Source organism: Sinohyriopsis cumingii, chromosome 17, assembly GCF_028554795.1.
Source record: "Sinohyriopsis cumingii isolate HCF-2022 chromosome 17, ASM2855479v2, whole genome shotgun sequence".
NCBI lineage: Eukaryota > Metazoa > Mollusca > Bivalvia > Unionida > Unionidae > Sinohyriopsis > Sinohyriopsis cumingii.
Genome location: NC_142977.1, coordinates 104,470,147 through 104,486,929, shown reverse-complemented (window position 1 = coordinate 104,486,929; position 16,783 = coordinate 104,470,147). Strand labels below are relative to the sequence as shown.

Sequence of the window (16,783 nt, the reverse complement as noted above, 5' to 3'; positions counted from 1 at the left end):
GGGCGGATCCAAACTTTTGGGCCAGTCCGTCATCAAATCAACATAAATAATTGATATTATCGTGTTATTTTGTATAAAAACATTGCCTATAGTGCAATTTGATTGGTAGAAATTATACATACATACATGGATACATACATTCATACATACATACATACATACATACAAATTGTGAAGCGGAAAAGAGTATTAAATGTTGAAATGAAGAATGTTAAACATTTCTGTACTCGAGCTTTAATTACAGTTTTTAGCGACGCACTAATTTGTACACGTAAATTAGTGAAATGTGTTTGTTTCTCACTCATAGACAGGAAAAAGAACAGTTGCAAATATGCAATGGTCGTTTTTCTCCTTCAGACCTAACATCACATTACAAGCCATAGACCTATTTACACAACTTATAACAATGTTTTAAACATCATCAAATTAGGAATGAAGCATGCGCATGGCATAAAGAGGTAAACATATTCCAGACTCACAGTGTAATAGAATCTTTAAATAAATTTGGAATTCTAATTAAAATAATCACAAACAAACCAAAGATCTCAAACCACCCAATACTCGAATTATCAACTGGTAAATTAACTCCTTCTTTATAAAGTGACAAAATTAGATTCTGGAAAATCTGCGGCTCCAAATATTTAGGCCGTTTTCTATCGAGAGAATGAGAAGGAATTTTGGAGACCTTTTAAATATTTAGAGTTTATATTTTATTAAGTGTTAACTCACAGTTGTTTATGTAATCATTTCTATAAGTCCGTTTTAAAGACTACAGTGTTTAAAAACTAAGAATTCTATTAGATAGGTGTTGAAACAAGCCGCAGATCACACCCACTTGTTAAAATATACTTTAATATCTTTCGATAATTTGGTAACTGTTTAAGCTCCAACCCTAACTGTAAATTGTCTATTTTAACAATAAACAGACTAATGAAGCAGGACCAAGATATACCAACTATATCTTATTACACCTCCCTTTCTTTAAAAAAGATGAAAACCCATTAACATTTACTTTGTGTATCATTAAAAAGTCTATTTTTCTGACATTAAAATTATGTCTTATCTATGGCTGGTTAAAAAGTTATAACGTACAAACCAAACTTAGCTTAAAGCCAGATAATCTAAGACATGATTTATAGAACTTAATCTTACCATTTATACAGAATGGAACACAACAAAACCACTTAACATTGTAGTCCTTTTGAAATATTTTATCCATTTTGAAATCAGTGCGTTACATATTACTGCACTGTTCTATTAGAATCAAACCGTTTAGATGATGTAAATGGCAAGGGTCTTTAACGCTGTTCTGTTAGTTTTTTCTGGTTTCCGTATAATTCTTCCACGATGTGTTCTGCGTTGTAAATTCATTTCGCTGTGAACCACTGGTAAATCTGAGGCACTGGATTCATGATCTAGCACTTCTTTGTTTGATGATTCATGTTATGTCATCATTTTCCTTAGTATTTGAAATTTTATTTGACACTAATGACAGGTCTTTCCGATTTCTTCGGTAGTTACCTAGGCTTGTTTTTTTATTTACTAAGTAAGACTTTGATGCGAGTTCTTTAATAACAGTACCTCGATCAGTCCATTGATTACTGATGCGACTTCCAACAGTCTCTCCTGGACTGAGTTTGACAGATCATGATACAACCTTTGAATTTTCTTTTCCTTTCTATTGCATACCTTTCTTTTTTTAACTTGCTATGTTTTCGGATTTGTAGTTAGATTTGCTCATAGGTTTCTTCTTCCTGGTAGTGGTGTTTGATAGTAGATTTGCTTATAGGTTTCTTCCCCTGGTAGTAGTGTCGGATAGTAGATTTTCTCATAGGTTCCCCCCTGGTAGTGGTGTCGGGTAGTAGAGTGGTAAATATATAAGCTAAATGCCCAATATGTGGATCTTCCTTTGCTTTATTTAATGATTAGATTTAAAAATCTTTTCCTAGGATTCTTTGATTCGTCAGGATTTGATCAAACCTTTCTCCAAGATTTTTTGTGTAATCTTATTATTATGTGCAGCATGTGATCAGACATTTAACAATGTCGATCTGCCGTTGAATACACGCCTTTCACATATTTCATGTTTCCTTGGGGAACAATACTTATCAGGTTTCTATATTAGATGCTCAGTTTTGTCTTTCTCCAATTCTTCAGATTAAAATGTATTGAATAGGTCTGCTGCAACCATTACAGCTAATGTTAGAAATGTTGCACATTACACTTGCTCACTTTTCTTGCATTATTCTGACGCACTCATATATAATTCAAATAGTCGTAACCAGAGACAAATTTTGCAGAAACATTATCTTCCAAAAATCAACCCTATGGTGTTGGAATCTGTTCCATTTTGTATAATTCACTAGCGTGTTAAGTTTAACAACGTTGGAAAATATATTATGTTTATATTAGTCCGTTTCTATGGAGATTAATAACTAAAGGTTATATTAGATTGGTGTTTTCATGATGAAAACGACCACAGATCTCACCCACTTGTTAAGCTGTACTACAATATGTTTCGGTAATCTAATAACCGAGGTAACTCCTGTCGTAACAATTAATTGTCTATTTTAACAAGAATCTGACTAATGATATACATTATGTATACCATTATAGTCAAAGATCAAACAAGCACGAATAACATCTACAAGGGCGTGAGATATATCTTCGTATAAATCCAAGAGCAATACGTCCATCTCCAATTTCAGTTTATTATACCTTTTTGAGACAACCTCCAACAAAAATAATTATTGCTTCCGATGCAAGTCTGCAAACTCACTCATTTTGCAAATGAAAAATAAGTCTACAATCGAATTTTTCCTGCTTTTCTCTATGATGAAGGTATTTATTCCGCTGTGGATGTTGTTTCATTGTGTTATTCATTATTTACAATGGCAGACAAACACAAGTCCGTGACATGAACAAATAAACTCATTACAAGCACAGTTTGAGTGAAATCGACTGATAAGTTGTCAATGTAGACGCATGCAAAATTTAAATAGACGAACCACCTGTAGCATACTAATTCTATAAGATGAAAATCAATTCCACTGTTATTATGTTCCTGTCACAAAATTTTGTTGCTTATTCTAGTCTCATTTTATTTCTTAAAGTTGGAGGCATCTGTTCCATACTATCTGGCTATATCATTCCTGATTGAAAGAACCAACAGGAGATCAAATCATTCTCCACCCTCTACTGTTTAAGAGTCCGATGTAAGAGCGATTTTTTTGTTGTTGCAGTTTCGACGAAGTTAATAGACTAAGGCTTTTAAAACTGCATATTAGAAATGGCCGCCTGCTTCTACCTACACATTTTTTTATAAATATTTAAATGTTTTCCATCTTGAATTAACAATTCTCTGCCCTCTCTAATTTAATTCGAATGGCAATCATTTAAGGCGAGAAATAGACATATTATGATCGACATAATCTTTCTTGCATGACGTTTCGTTTGAAAAACTCTTCCCTGAAAAAAACAAAAATGGACTACCTAGCAAACGAATTGTTTCATCAACAAACATCAAGTATAAATGATAATAGTTTAATGAGAACTAGATGATGCAGACGTTTGTTTACCCGTGGGACGCTACAGCTACCATAATTGCTAAGTTCTGTAACAAATATGAACTCTTCCGTAACTCCAGGAAAAGCATGGCTGATTACATGTACATATATACCAGTCTTTATCGGCTTCTGTCGAATGAGATGTGTTCCTCTGTAAATTGATTAAAATGTTGTTGAAATCATCCGTGCATTAAACGAGTTAGGCAATTATGCTTACATTTCAAGACGTTAACGTGGAAATTCACAGAGCTACACTGACGTGTAGGAAAATAAAAGGAAACGTTGGAACCAAATTTGTCACATGCGAATTCTCCAAGAGATGATTTAGATGACCAAGCGGTCGAAGCAAAACAGCATTATGCAGAAATACTAAGTGTAATGGCAATGCTTTTATGTCGTCGTTAGTTTTCTTTCAGAGATCCTTTTCTTCATTGCGTACAGTAGCCTCAATGTATCTCTTAAAATTCCCAGCATAAGCGACACTGGAACTGGAACTAAGGTCAGAGACCAGACTCGCTTCTAGTTAGAGGGTCTACCAGTAGCGGAATGGAATGACTGTTTATGACCCCAGCCGTTGCAGCGGAAGTGACTCTTGCCTAAAGAAGGTAAAAAGATGTATCAAAACTTATTTGTGCTCCCACATATGTTGTACATAAGCAATAATGAGATGGCTAGATATAACAACATTCAACGAAAAATATGTTTGGGTATACAATTAACATAATTAAATAAAACTAATCAAAGTATACCAGTTATTCAGTTAATTACATGTGCAACGAATATTTAACATCAAATTACATATCGGAATATTAAGGCGAAAAAAATAGTGACTAAATAATGTTAATCAAGATGATTTCTTTGTTACGGAAGATTCAGTGTTGATTACTCCATACCTTTTCTGGTCATACAAATAACAGACTTTTAGAAATATACTATGAAGATTATATTTTTATTTTTATATTTCTTAGTATTGCGCATGACTGTCAATATTATTTTGCCTGGTTCTTTAAAACAATGCATCAAAATTTTGAATATGTCGCCCAGAATGACGTGCCCGTTTGACCTCTTAGTGGAATATTCGTTAGTGTTAGTGCGGTCGTAAATAGGTACTGGGGAGCATGCGTCTTGCATGCATGGTCAGAATGTGTTATCGCTGGTGCATACGACATATATAAGGCATGCTTATCACTATAACTGTTCTCGAGCAGACTAGATCTCAGTCTCTATGCTAATTAGAAAGGTCAAATTATAAGGTCATGATATTTGCTTTAAGCGTGCCGATATATATATATATATATATATATATATATATATATATATACACACACACACACACACACATATATATATGCAATAAAGTGACAACGAACAATGCAAAACTAGTTTCTAACTAGCCAAAGCGCTTTCGACTCTATATGATTATTATTTGTCTCCTCGCTTGGCAGATCCTCACGAGAGACAAATAATGGCACGATAAAGGATTTAGTTTCTTTTCTTTTTTTCAGTGACTAAAGCTATTTTGCAATTAAGAAAACAAAGTGGCCTTGGCTAAATTCACCATCTACACTTTTGGCAAGCCGATCACAAAACACCATTTGTTCTTTACTAAGGTAGAATCAGAACTATGAAATGTTCTTCGTGTCCTAAAAGAGGCATTTTTTTCGTTTGAAGAATTACTGTCAGATATACTGTACGTTATATATATATGTTATAAGCATGTTTCGTATATGTACATGAGCTCTGGACATCATATCACATTTTGTACATCGACACACATTGATTCTAATTCATGAAGCATTTTAGAAGATTTTCCTCCGCCATATTTACGTGATTTTTAAACAATTTAAACTTTACTTTGATATGTTATCGCTACCATATTCCAGGGAAAAAAGGGAAAAAATCACAATGTATCATTATTCCAAAGAACCATCCTCAATATGTACCACTGAATTAATTTTTGGCCGATGATTTTTCCATTTGCGAACGACCAAATAACCTTATTGCATGGAAAACAAATCTTATTGTATGGAATGGAAAACAAATCTTATTGTATGGAAAACAAATTCATCAAACCAAAACTTATATGAAACGTTGTACATGCGACATATCTTGTTCAGAACAACGGGTAAAAAAAATAATTTCCACCAATATTGAAATGATTCAAGCAGTATACTGTGAGCTGCCATTACAAGGACGAATATTGTGCAACATGCACATTGGTAAACCAAATGTGCAGCAACTTACTCGTTTGGTTGCAGTGCCGCATATGACGGTAGGCTTGCGTCAAATCTTGCTTTTGAAGAACCCAACGAGTTTTGAATTGAGAGATTGTGACGTCTGTATAGTAATGATATATAGTGTCGTTTTCAAAGACGTTATTATGCTGCTTATATTTTGTTTGTTTGTTGGTGTGTTGGTAAATTTTTTGGTTTTTAAAACCCTAATGACCGCTCTGTTGGCCAAAGTGGTTAGAGCGTCCGCCTTGGATGTAAAAGGTCGCGGGTTCGAACCCAGGTCGACTCATGCCAAAAGACTTATAAAAATGGTACTAACAGCTGCCTTGCTAGGCGCTCAGCATTAAGAGGTTAGTGTTAGGACTGGTCAGTTTGGTGTCAGGATAATGTGACTGGGTGTAACATTATGTTACATGTCTGCGCCATGATACCCCAGTGCCAGACATCGCTATAAACCATCACACTGCAGACATCGTAGTGATATGACTGAATAATTGTTAAAGCTACGTTAACAAATCTAAATCATATGTACAAAACCTTAGTAGAAGCGTTGATTTAAAAACAAATGCAAAATCAATTGTAGCCAACTCGATGTCAGTGATTCGGTAGAAAATGACATGGAAGATGAGGCAGACGAAGACGAACTGCTTCAAGTCAAGTATAGTTCACAAGATGTAAAATATAGCTAATGTTCTTGTCGATGTTTCACAGTTCTGCACCAGTTAGTTTTTGAATTTTTATAGTACCTTTTAGAAATTATATTTGTGCAATTATTTCATCCTTACAACATGAGGATAATTAAGTTTGTTTTTTGTTTGCATTGTTGTTTTTGTTTTGCTTTGGTTTGCTTGCGTTGGGGTTGTTTATTGTGAGGTGGTGATGGGGTGGGTGGGTGGGCATACCTTGCAGGGGCCTAATAAGGCCTAATAATTGAAATAGCAACATCCAAAAGGATTCAGGTGAATAAAGCAACCGATGCAAGACACATGAGACTTTCAAAAGCTTTAATAATGCACCTGGAACGTATCGACAATAATACCACACGATGTCTGCGTATACACGCAAGACAGGAATTCTAAGCATATACAATTATAAACTTTATACATATATTAAAACTTTCTAAAAAATTTCAGTTGAATTCACAACTTATGAAGAATATATATCACTTTCAAAATCGTTATAATGGAACCAGATTATAACGAGACTTAGTCATAACGTGTCTTTGTGTGAAGACGTTTGAGCTTCTGCCGCCACCACCATACAAACTGAGACATGATTCGATGAAACTATGTATGAACTTGAGAGAGACTGCTCTTTATTTCCTGAATTAGTTTGGCAAATCTATTACCAGTTTTAGTTACTGTACGACCCTCGACTACGCCATAAGTTATTGCTTTAGACTCTATGTACCGCTGATAGGGAACGATGTCGAGAAAGATAATTTCGTTAGAGAGACGGCAACTCAAACGTCACTGTTCAAACTCAGTACACACTCTTATGCTAAACCATCTCATTTTCAGTTTCTTATAGCATACGCAAGGGCTTCGAGTTCCATGGTCACTAACACTAAATTTAGCAACCCTACGTTACCATATATCTGCATGACCTATCGTGCATATCCTATACCTGGTTTTGTGGCACTTCGGTGAAGGATGTAAACATAGAAAACGATCTACTCATGCGGCGTAAGCTGGACGAATGAACCATGTGGGTTTGAAGAAACCGCTCCCAACGCTTGGAAAACACCATCTGAACCTAGCACGAAGAGACAAGACAAAGCATAAGCATGCAGATGACCAGATGGACATACAAACTACTTTCAGGTGGATATCACTATACAGGTCGAAATGTTTACAAACACGGGACAGTTAATTTCAGCTAAATAAAGCATGTAGGCTTTTTATATACATAACTAACTAAAATATAAATAAAGTATGTATGCATGTATATATGCATGTATGTATGGAATAATTCATGCATGCATGCATGCATGCACGTATGTATGTATGTATGTATGTATGTATGTATGTATTGTTATTTATATTTAATTTGCATTGTTTGTTAGTAGTTTGTTCTTGTGTTTTTTTATTTCATAATATGCTTTTGTAAGGTAATATTGTATGTTGAACTTAACACTGACCAAAATCAAGTTTATTTTCTACTTGACCTGAATTATTAATCTTTTTCTATTCTGTAAACAACTACCACATAGCTAAAACATTCTCTATGTGTATGGGTTTAATATTTGGATCATTATTAATAGAAAATAACATGAGTCTTGGTCTAGGTTACTGGGATTCCTCTACAATTTACCTGGCGTACCTGAAATAGTCCAGGTTATATATATTATAATTTTAGTAACAGACTTTCCAATTATGACTAACATTTTATTTTGTAAAGAAGTTTCTAGAAGGTTTTTTGTTTCCATTAGGTAATAGGTTAGTTAGAAAACGCTAATTGTAACCTGAGGTCAAGTACAGGTTTTTGTATTCTTGTCATACGAAACACTTTTTATTCGTGCCTTAACATCCGAACAGAATCAAATCGTTGTTTTGTACAGTATTCGATTTGGAATTATTCTAATTATTTCTTTTCTGGAAATGCCAAAGCGCTCCGACAACATTCTTCGAAATAGAGATTTGAATTTATATTGAAATTTCAAATAAGGAATTCTTCTTGGACTGTATTATTATGATCAAACAAAAGACTGTTTGCACATCAGCACTTTACCAGCCATCAAAGACACATCAACACTTGCAGATTTGGACTTAATTTGGATATCCACTAACCTTTACTCAGAACTTTTATTATTATGGTTCGTGTCTGTAATTCTATGAATTTTTGGGATATAATTCGCAATACCCTAAGTTCTTTTTTTTTCATTTTTACTTTGTATTCTATGGAAATAAATTATTTGTTGATTTTTTCACTCTTTTCTATTACTTATTTTTAGAGCATAGACTAGTAACAGTGTCTATGTATGTATGTATGTATGTATGTATGTATGTATGTATGTATGTATGTATGTATGTATGACACATCAGCACAATAAAGAAAACTATCCAGCGTACTATAACACATAAAAAACAATGGCGATATCCGTACATTGGATTTTCAACTGCGAAGTTATCATATCATTAAAAGATCAGAAAAGTGCCATGAATACAAGCAATTTTGAAAACGGTAGAATACGGAAGATGCGTAAATACAGTCCACGCAAAATTGTAGAATATGGAATATGCGTAAACACAGTCCACGCAAAATTGTAGAGTACGGAATATGCGTAAAATCTACGCAAAACCGTAGAAAGATGCATAAACACAGTCCACGGAAAACTACAGCATTTGGAAAATGAAAGGTGCATCCATGCATCACGCATTCATGCAATTCAAAATATGCTTACCCATGCCCACTTGACTTTTTCGATTCTTTACGGTGAATAAATTCTAAATGAGCTCGGAGAATGATCAAGGTAAACAGGGGAAGAAGTACAAAAATGACGTCGTAACGTGTGTTGTACCTGTATATATATATATATATATATATATATATATATATATATATATATATATATATATATATATATATATATATATATATATATATATATACCGCAATTACATCTCATGGCATTTTTTAAAACTAAAATTAACTTTAAGATATAATTTTTTTTTAAAAAAATGAATATTTTGCAGTCTCTACACGTACGCCTGTTTTATGGCTAATTTCACAATTTCCAGGTGCATTTAGAGCTTTATTTTGCCCCCCCCTCCCCCATTAGTAACACTTAATTATGTTCTTATGAGCGCGATCCCCTCTACATAATGATATTTTGAATTACTCCTTTTTGAATACATCATAATACTCACAGCATGTGAAAAGCTGACATCCTTTTTTTAAAAGAACTTTTATAAAAGAACTATCAAATACATACATATTTTCATTTTTAAAAAAGCCCTGTACCTTGACAGCATGAATCTTGCAACAAAAGAAACCCTTTGTGTTCCAGTGCAGTCATCTTGGCTATTATTTACATGGCAATTTTGATCAATAAAAACAGATATGAAAGATGCATAGTATGTAATGCTGTTTTCATATTTTTCTTTTGTAGTTATACAGTGTCTAGAACGTTGAAATACACTGCATAAAATTGTCTTTCTCCAATTAAGACATTGATAGGGGGTAATATAGACTGGTTTATTTCGTAAAACGGGGTTATGAAATGGATTGACGTCAAGTTGTGTTCTATTTCTCACCTCTCCATTCAGAAAGCAGTATAAAACTGAAATGATAAATCCCTGGAATGACACAAGAAAATGTGACGAGTATGACCACACGCCGAACTTGAGGATATCATCTGTGGGTGCCTCTATCATGACCACAAAATTAGTAATTCCCAGAAGTGGAAGCAGCAGCAATGCTGCCTTCATGGCTTTCCTGGAAAAAGAATTACACAAGAGTTACTACAAGTACGGTGCTTCCTCATTATAACGTTATCCAGTGGAACCATAGAGCATACCGCCTAATATTGAGAACCGCCTAATATTGAGAACCACCTAATATTGAGAACCGCCTAATACTGAAGTAAATGATACATTTTACAACTGATTGATAAAATGGGATCCATACTCAAGGTCGACTAACAATAGATTCTCTTTTCACAATGAAAGACGGTTTACTGAGGATGTAGTTGTCAAATGCATTTGTTGGATTTTTTCTTTACCTTCCCTCCTAATGAGGGATAGGTCCCAGGTCTCCCCAACCCTCACGGTCTGGAGCCACCAAAACTAAACTACTGCGAATAGCTCTGGCTGCAGACCAACAGATAAGTAAAGCAATTCTCCCATTCATATTTTCCGGGTGGACGCACTCCCACAACAGAGCAAAAATTACCCAGCCACCACCGTTGTGAGCCTTTAAACGATGTATCTTGCTTTGGCGGCCACCCCTTAGGCCATTTGGTTTTGTCATATAGTTGTTTAATGCACTTTGCCGTGCATTGCCAGTTTAAAGTGAATTAATACCGGACATCAATAGGTAAAAGTATTCTGTCGAGTGCGAACTTAACAAGCCTTTTAATGGCACGATTGCGCACATTATTAACATTTTTAACCTTTCCTTGCTACATTGCCCATGAGTCAGCAATATTTTGTACTATGATGCAAATTATATTAATGGAACCAGTTAAACTTCTGCTTGCCTTGTGCTCATGTGGACGGCTCACCCACCATCATTAATTAGTTTCTAAAATATTTTTAATTAGAGAAGTAGTGGTAACAATTCTTTTTTCATTATGCAATTATTTATTATTTATTTTGTGTGTGTTTGTGTGTCTGTGTGGAACACTTAGATTTGCTTGATTAGTAGAAGAACAAAGGGTCTTATCTTACATTAATTAAGCCCCTTTATTTGTCAGCCAATAATTTCACACCATTTCAAGATCGACCGAAATTTTGATCAAATAAAAACGTAATGGACCGAAACTTTTGCCTAGTAAAAAAGGTTTGTTAAAAAATCGATACGCTAGGGAGACTCCACTGCTGTTTTTTTTTTATCCGTACTCAACAAGCTTTATATTAAATGCTGCTGTAGTTTATATGATTAAACCACACAGAGTAGATGCAAAAAGTAGTATTAATGTGGGGCATTTAGAACACAGTTCAGTACATTTTTTAGTTTTGACTATATGTTATGACTGAAAGACATCCCAGGTGTAAAATTATTAAAGGAAAATGTGTACAGACTGCTTTATTACTGATGCGTTTGTCCAGCTCGCTACCCTAATATGGGCAGGTATTTAGTAGTGACCGGGGTAGTCAATAAAGCTGCTGCTAGTAACACTGGTAGCTCACTACTGCTGAGGCTATTTTTGCTCTAGTGTGGTGATATCAAGAAAGCTGTTGCTTCAGGTGTACATTTGGCTATTTCTGTTGTATCACGGCCACCATACAGTTTGCATTTAAGCTGAATTTACAGCGACTTTTTTCATTATTGCTGCGCGTTCTTCTGCTTGTACACCGGCAATTAAATCGTTTTTTTTGGGGCGGGGACAATTTCGAGTCTGCTTTTTATGTGATGTGTATTTTTCCTATTCGTCAAGGATTAGCGTGAACTCATCCTCTGATATTTCGCTCTAGTGATAGTGTATAGTTCTGATCCCGCAAGAACTCGGATTTCATTATGCTCTCAGAATTTGTGTTGAGAAGCGTAGAAATAAGTTTTCCAACAAGTTTAGTCAAGCCGAATCCAACAGCTACAATCTCAAGAGCAGCAGTCATAGGGGACATGGTGAATAATATACTGACTTTGCAACTCCTGTGAGCGTAGCCAGGAAACTAAGCTTAGCATCCATTTGTTCAGCATGTTATTTACGCGCACATACTTTTCTTGAGATGTCACCGGTTCTCGATTTCGGCATGCAGTTTGTCATTAAATTCGCGGATCCATTTTAGGCAAAGGTTGTTCGGGTCCAAAGCAGCTTTGCGATTATCTAGGTACAGTGAAATTTTAGTTCCTCTATGCGCAGTGTGATATGAAACTTTAATTGATAGGGAGCTGACACGCGGATACGCAACTCGAAACGATCGCCGTAAAGGAGAAATGTGTCAGTTTCCTTAATATTCGTTGATTTGGAAATTCGAGGGTTAACACAAGCACGCCAGATAGCTTGCTTTTTGTCAAGACTCACCGTCAGCTTATGTTGTATTCGCAGGTATTATGATTGTGGGTTATTTTGACCGATTACTGCAATGCGATAAAATATATATTTTTCTCTAGTGAGATGAGTGATAGTCGGCGTTAATACACGGAAGGGTATTGATGTCAAAGTTTTTCTCTAATTCTATTTTGTAATTTTACTACCGATGTCGCCGGCCACTTTTGTGCTCAGTACTTTTGAGGGTTTTTTCTGTGCCTCGAAAGTACAATTACCCCTAAGTTGACCACGGTTTGGCTGATGGTGTTCTGGGTGCTCATTGTCTCTCTGCGTTGCATCCTCTTTCCATTTTAATATGAACCGGCGCGCGCCACTCCTAAGTTGCTATTTTCTGTCGACGTCAGTCGCTTCTATTGCGAGCTGTTCCAATAATCATCGTTAGGTAACGAATTGTTTTGTACGGTTTCAGCTGACACCAAAGTTTTATATTCCTCGTCTGGTTGCTGCCTTATGGCTTGCTTGTCAGGTCGCTTTACGCGAAGCTATTGTTCAAAGCTAGGTGAGTTATCATTACTTGCAGACCAGAGCTGTTTAAAGTAGTTGAAAACTGCGTTTGCTATGCGTTGACGTTGAGACCCTTACACCTACTAGTTTCTCTGGGAGTAAACTTACCATTAAGACCCCATTTAAACAGATTCCAATCGATGCTCACGATCCATGCCTCGTTTCCCATGGAAGAGAACACAGTAAACGCTGGCGCCAGGGACGCCAATATTGTCGTTGTGTTGGCTTAGTGTAAAACCAAGAACGTTCTGAATGTGAAGCTGGACGCATTTGCCGCAACCCCATTAAGTGACGTGATTTAGTTGGCCGTTAAATATACGACATTATCTTTTATTAAAGGAGGGGCGACTTTTTCAACCTTTGTTATGTACGCAGGCGTTTCGCCTAGAGGAGTAGAATTTAATCGAAGACGACGAGGCGAATAAAACTTCACTAGTCATGGGCGGCATTGCGTAAAACTAAGTAGGCATTACTAATATTTTAGAAATTTAATTATTAATATTTTGGAAAAAATAATTGCTACACCATTTGGTCGTATAAAAACCAAATTATATTGCCGTCAAATCCATAGGTTCTTACTGATTGTGACTAAACTGCATATGCGGAGATTCGTTTTCTGTGAGACTAAAATACTACCACATGAATAGGATTATTGCTCGCTACTGTATTGTATAAAATATTTTGATGATATTAATTTCTTTGGGAAACTATATTTTATATTGATTGTGGCTGATATTGTGCGATAACAAGATTAAATTAAACAACTACCGTATTACAAATAAAGTTTAAATCGCTACCTTCGCTAAAATGAATCATTTATAATGTGATCAACACAATAAAGTAATCGACGTAGGAATTATGCTTGTAACGAGAATGATGTGGGCTGCGACAATCTTATGAGAAAAAACGCAACATATTGTTATATGTTATTGTGTCATAGATCATCATCCAGTGTCTCACCAATTGTACGCTGATGACACCCAAATATACAAATCTAGCCACCCAACTGAAGTTGATGCTACCATCCAAGGTGTAGAGAGGTGCATTTCTGATGTGAAATCATGGATGACATGTAACAAGCTGCAGATGAATGATGACAAAACTGAAGCCATTCTGATCACAACACAAAGACTTTCTCATTCACATCCTTTACCTCAAACAATAAATATCAGCAACACAAACATTAAATTCACACAGTCAGTACGAAACCTAGGTGTTACTCTGGACAGTACTCTCACATTGAACCAACATATCATGAACATATGCAAGGCTGCATATCTTGAGCTAAGACACATCAGCTCCATTCGCAAATATCTTTCAGTTGATGCCACTAAAACACTTGTGTTTTCATTAGTACTTTCAAGACTGGACTATTGTAACTCAATTCTGTCTGGTTCATCTCAATATCTGCTCCAGAAACTTCAAAAAGTTCAAAACACAGCTGCTTGAATCATACTTAGAGCACCGCGATCAGAGCACACCTCTCCGCTGCTCTGTACCCTACACTGGCTATCCATTCGATCCAGAATCAGACACAAAATTTGTTCTCTGTGCTACGTTTCACTGACGGACTCTAGTCCAACATACCTATCCGACCTCACCCATGTGTACACACCAGCAAGATACTTACGCTCCTCTTCTGACAACCGTACACTCATTATTCCCACTATGAAAACAAAGTCATATGGACTGCGTTCTTTTGCATACCAGGGCCCAGTAACGTGGAATGAATTGCCCACTAAACTTAGACACAAAGACTTAGTGATCTCATTCAAGAGTGCTCTCAAAACTCACTTATTTCTACTGCAAGAACAAACTTAAAGACCTAATAATGTTTCATACCTTAAATATTCTCAGCAAGTTTTTTATGTTTTGTAATTTCATGGTGTTTGTTTTTGTAATCATATCATTATGTTTTTCATCTTATAGGTGTTGTCTAATGTTGTAAAGCACTTAGAGCTTCTAAAGATTAGGCGCTATACAAAGTCCTCATTATTATTATTATTATTATTATTATTATTGTGCAAGAAAAAGTGAAGTCGCTGGCGTTGACTAGACCATCCAGTGGAGAAAGCGAAAGTAGTAATGAATAATCCATTTGAAACAATTAGTGACTATAGCAGCAGCAGTGAAGATCACTAAGGATAAATTAATTAACGAGATGCTTGCAGCATTCTAATACGTCTAAACATAGGACTGACGTTTTCGTAAGAATGTGAAAATATTTAAAAGTTGAGTTTATTCGACTGGCTCAATACCAAGCGATTTGTGGAAGAAGAAAAAATAGACGCAGAGACAAAGAAACGATGGATTCAATTTAAAAGCAGTCCAAGACATTTCACGTCATCGAAAATTCATTAGATAAGCGGTCGTCACTTACGCGTTTGTATAATAACTTTTAATGATCAGCGTGATTTAATGTCACTGTTTTGTGATTGCTGTGCGTTCGTTCAGGGACGTTTTGGGTTGTATGATTGTGATGGATCAGGACTGTTGGCACATATCTACATTCCAGGCTATTCCATATCGGAAATCGATTCAGATCAGCATTGGAATTTATCCGGAATACTCTTTACTTTTGGACTTATAGTAGAACTTTTACAACGATTTGGAATTTAACTCACATTAATTTAAGTTCTTTTTAAAATTTCACTTTTTGTTCTAAGGAAATAAAAAAATTATTGAATTTTACAAAACTTGTTGGTTTTAGCTTTTTTTCTGTTACTTAGTTTAAGACCGTAGAGCCATAATAGTAATAATAAAGCCGGTGCTTGAATGTATGTGGCCAACAGATTCAGCAACTAAAAAACTTTTAAATCAGCTTCATTTAAGCCAGCCTGGAAAAATGTGTAATTGTAAGATAATTTTATCTTAAAACTTTCATAAAATCACAATGTTCAATACTTGAGCAAATTTACCCACGCACTTATTGGGAAAAAGGACTTTTCATAACATTGTTCTTCTCTAATTCCATAGAACATAAGTTAACCCACCTCTTTGCAGTTTAGTCATTAAAATATATTGAGATTACATCCATTTATTTCGGTATTACCATTATATAATATTTAATAAAGATTGCGCCCTTATGAGCAAAAAGGCAAAACCCTCTTGTACATACATTTCCCTTGTATCATAAGTCGGCAAAAAACTACACTCGGTAGGTTGTGTAGATAGAGGAACTAGACGAATTCCAAGGATTTTTCTAGATGAGTAAAAGAGCTGATCTAGCAGAATTGTCTACCTAATGACGCAAATAGACCCAGACGATAGTCTGTAAGAAACTATGAAGCCTCACTTTGAGATTCTGACGGCCCACAAGAATTAGACGTATATCCATATTTGGCTTTGTCCTAAGAAACTGGTATAAAAAGCGTCAGTCCACGGTCACGCCAGTTTACTCGCCAGAAACTCAAACAGACTTCTGTCTTTACAGGTAAGATTATCGTCTATGTACAATTTTTCATATAGTATAAGGATTTTTAGTGTTATAAGAATTTTTAGTGTTAAGATGTTAATCTAATATCAGTACGTTTAAACATTAGATTATTTTAATATTTCTTTACTATTCTTTAATATAATGTATTGGAAAGTTTAATTGTTTGAAGAACTTATATTTATTTGTAATTATATTATTGACTATAGTAAAAAGCAACGTTCGCTACCAACTTCATACTCAGTAATAGTTATTTTAGAAATAAAATGCTCTTTAAATAACAGAGTTTAATATGTTGACATTCTAGATTAAATTCAGTAAAATATATTTC

General features: G+C 35.1%; 1 protein-coding gene across 1 annotated transcript in view; it reads right to left on the bottom strand.

Annotated features, from left to right (window-relative positions):
- Window positions 1-2,491: 2,491 nt before the first annotated feature.
- Window positions 2,492-16,783, bottom strand: part of LOC149779598 (PDF receptor-like) — an 89,622-nt gene continuing 75,330 nt past the window's right edge. The window contains exons 10-12 of the mRNA XM_089938655.1: window positions 10,057-10,237; window positions 7,427-7,555; window positions 2,492-4,162 (exon numbers count right to left, since the gene is read on the bottom strand). Of these exons, the coding sequence (XP_089794781.1) occupies window positions 4,067-4,162; window positions 7,427-7,555; window positions 10,057-10,237 (406 nt within the window). The 3' untranslated portion in view covers window positions 2,492-4,066. The remainder of the gene's footprint in view (window positions 4,163-7,426; window positions 7,556-10,056; window positions 10,238-16,783) is intronic.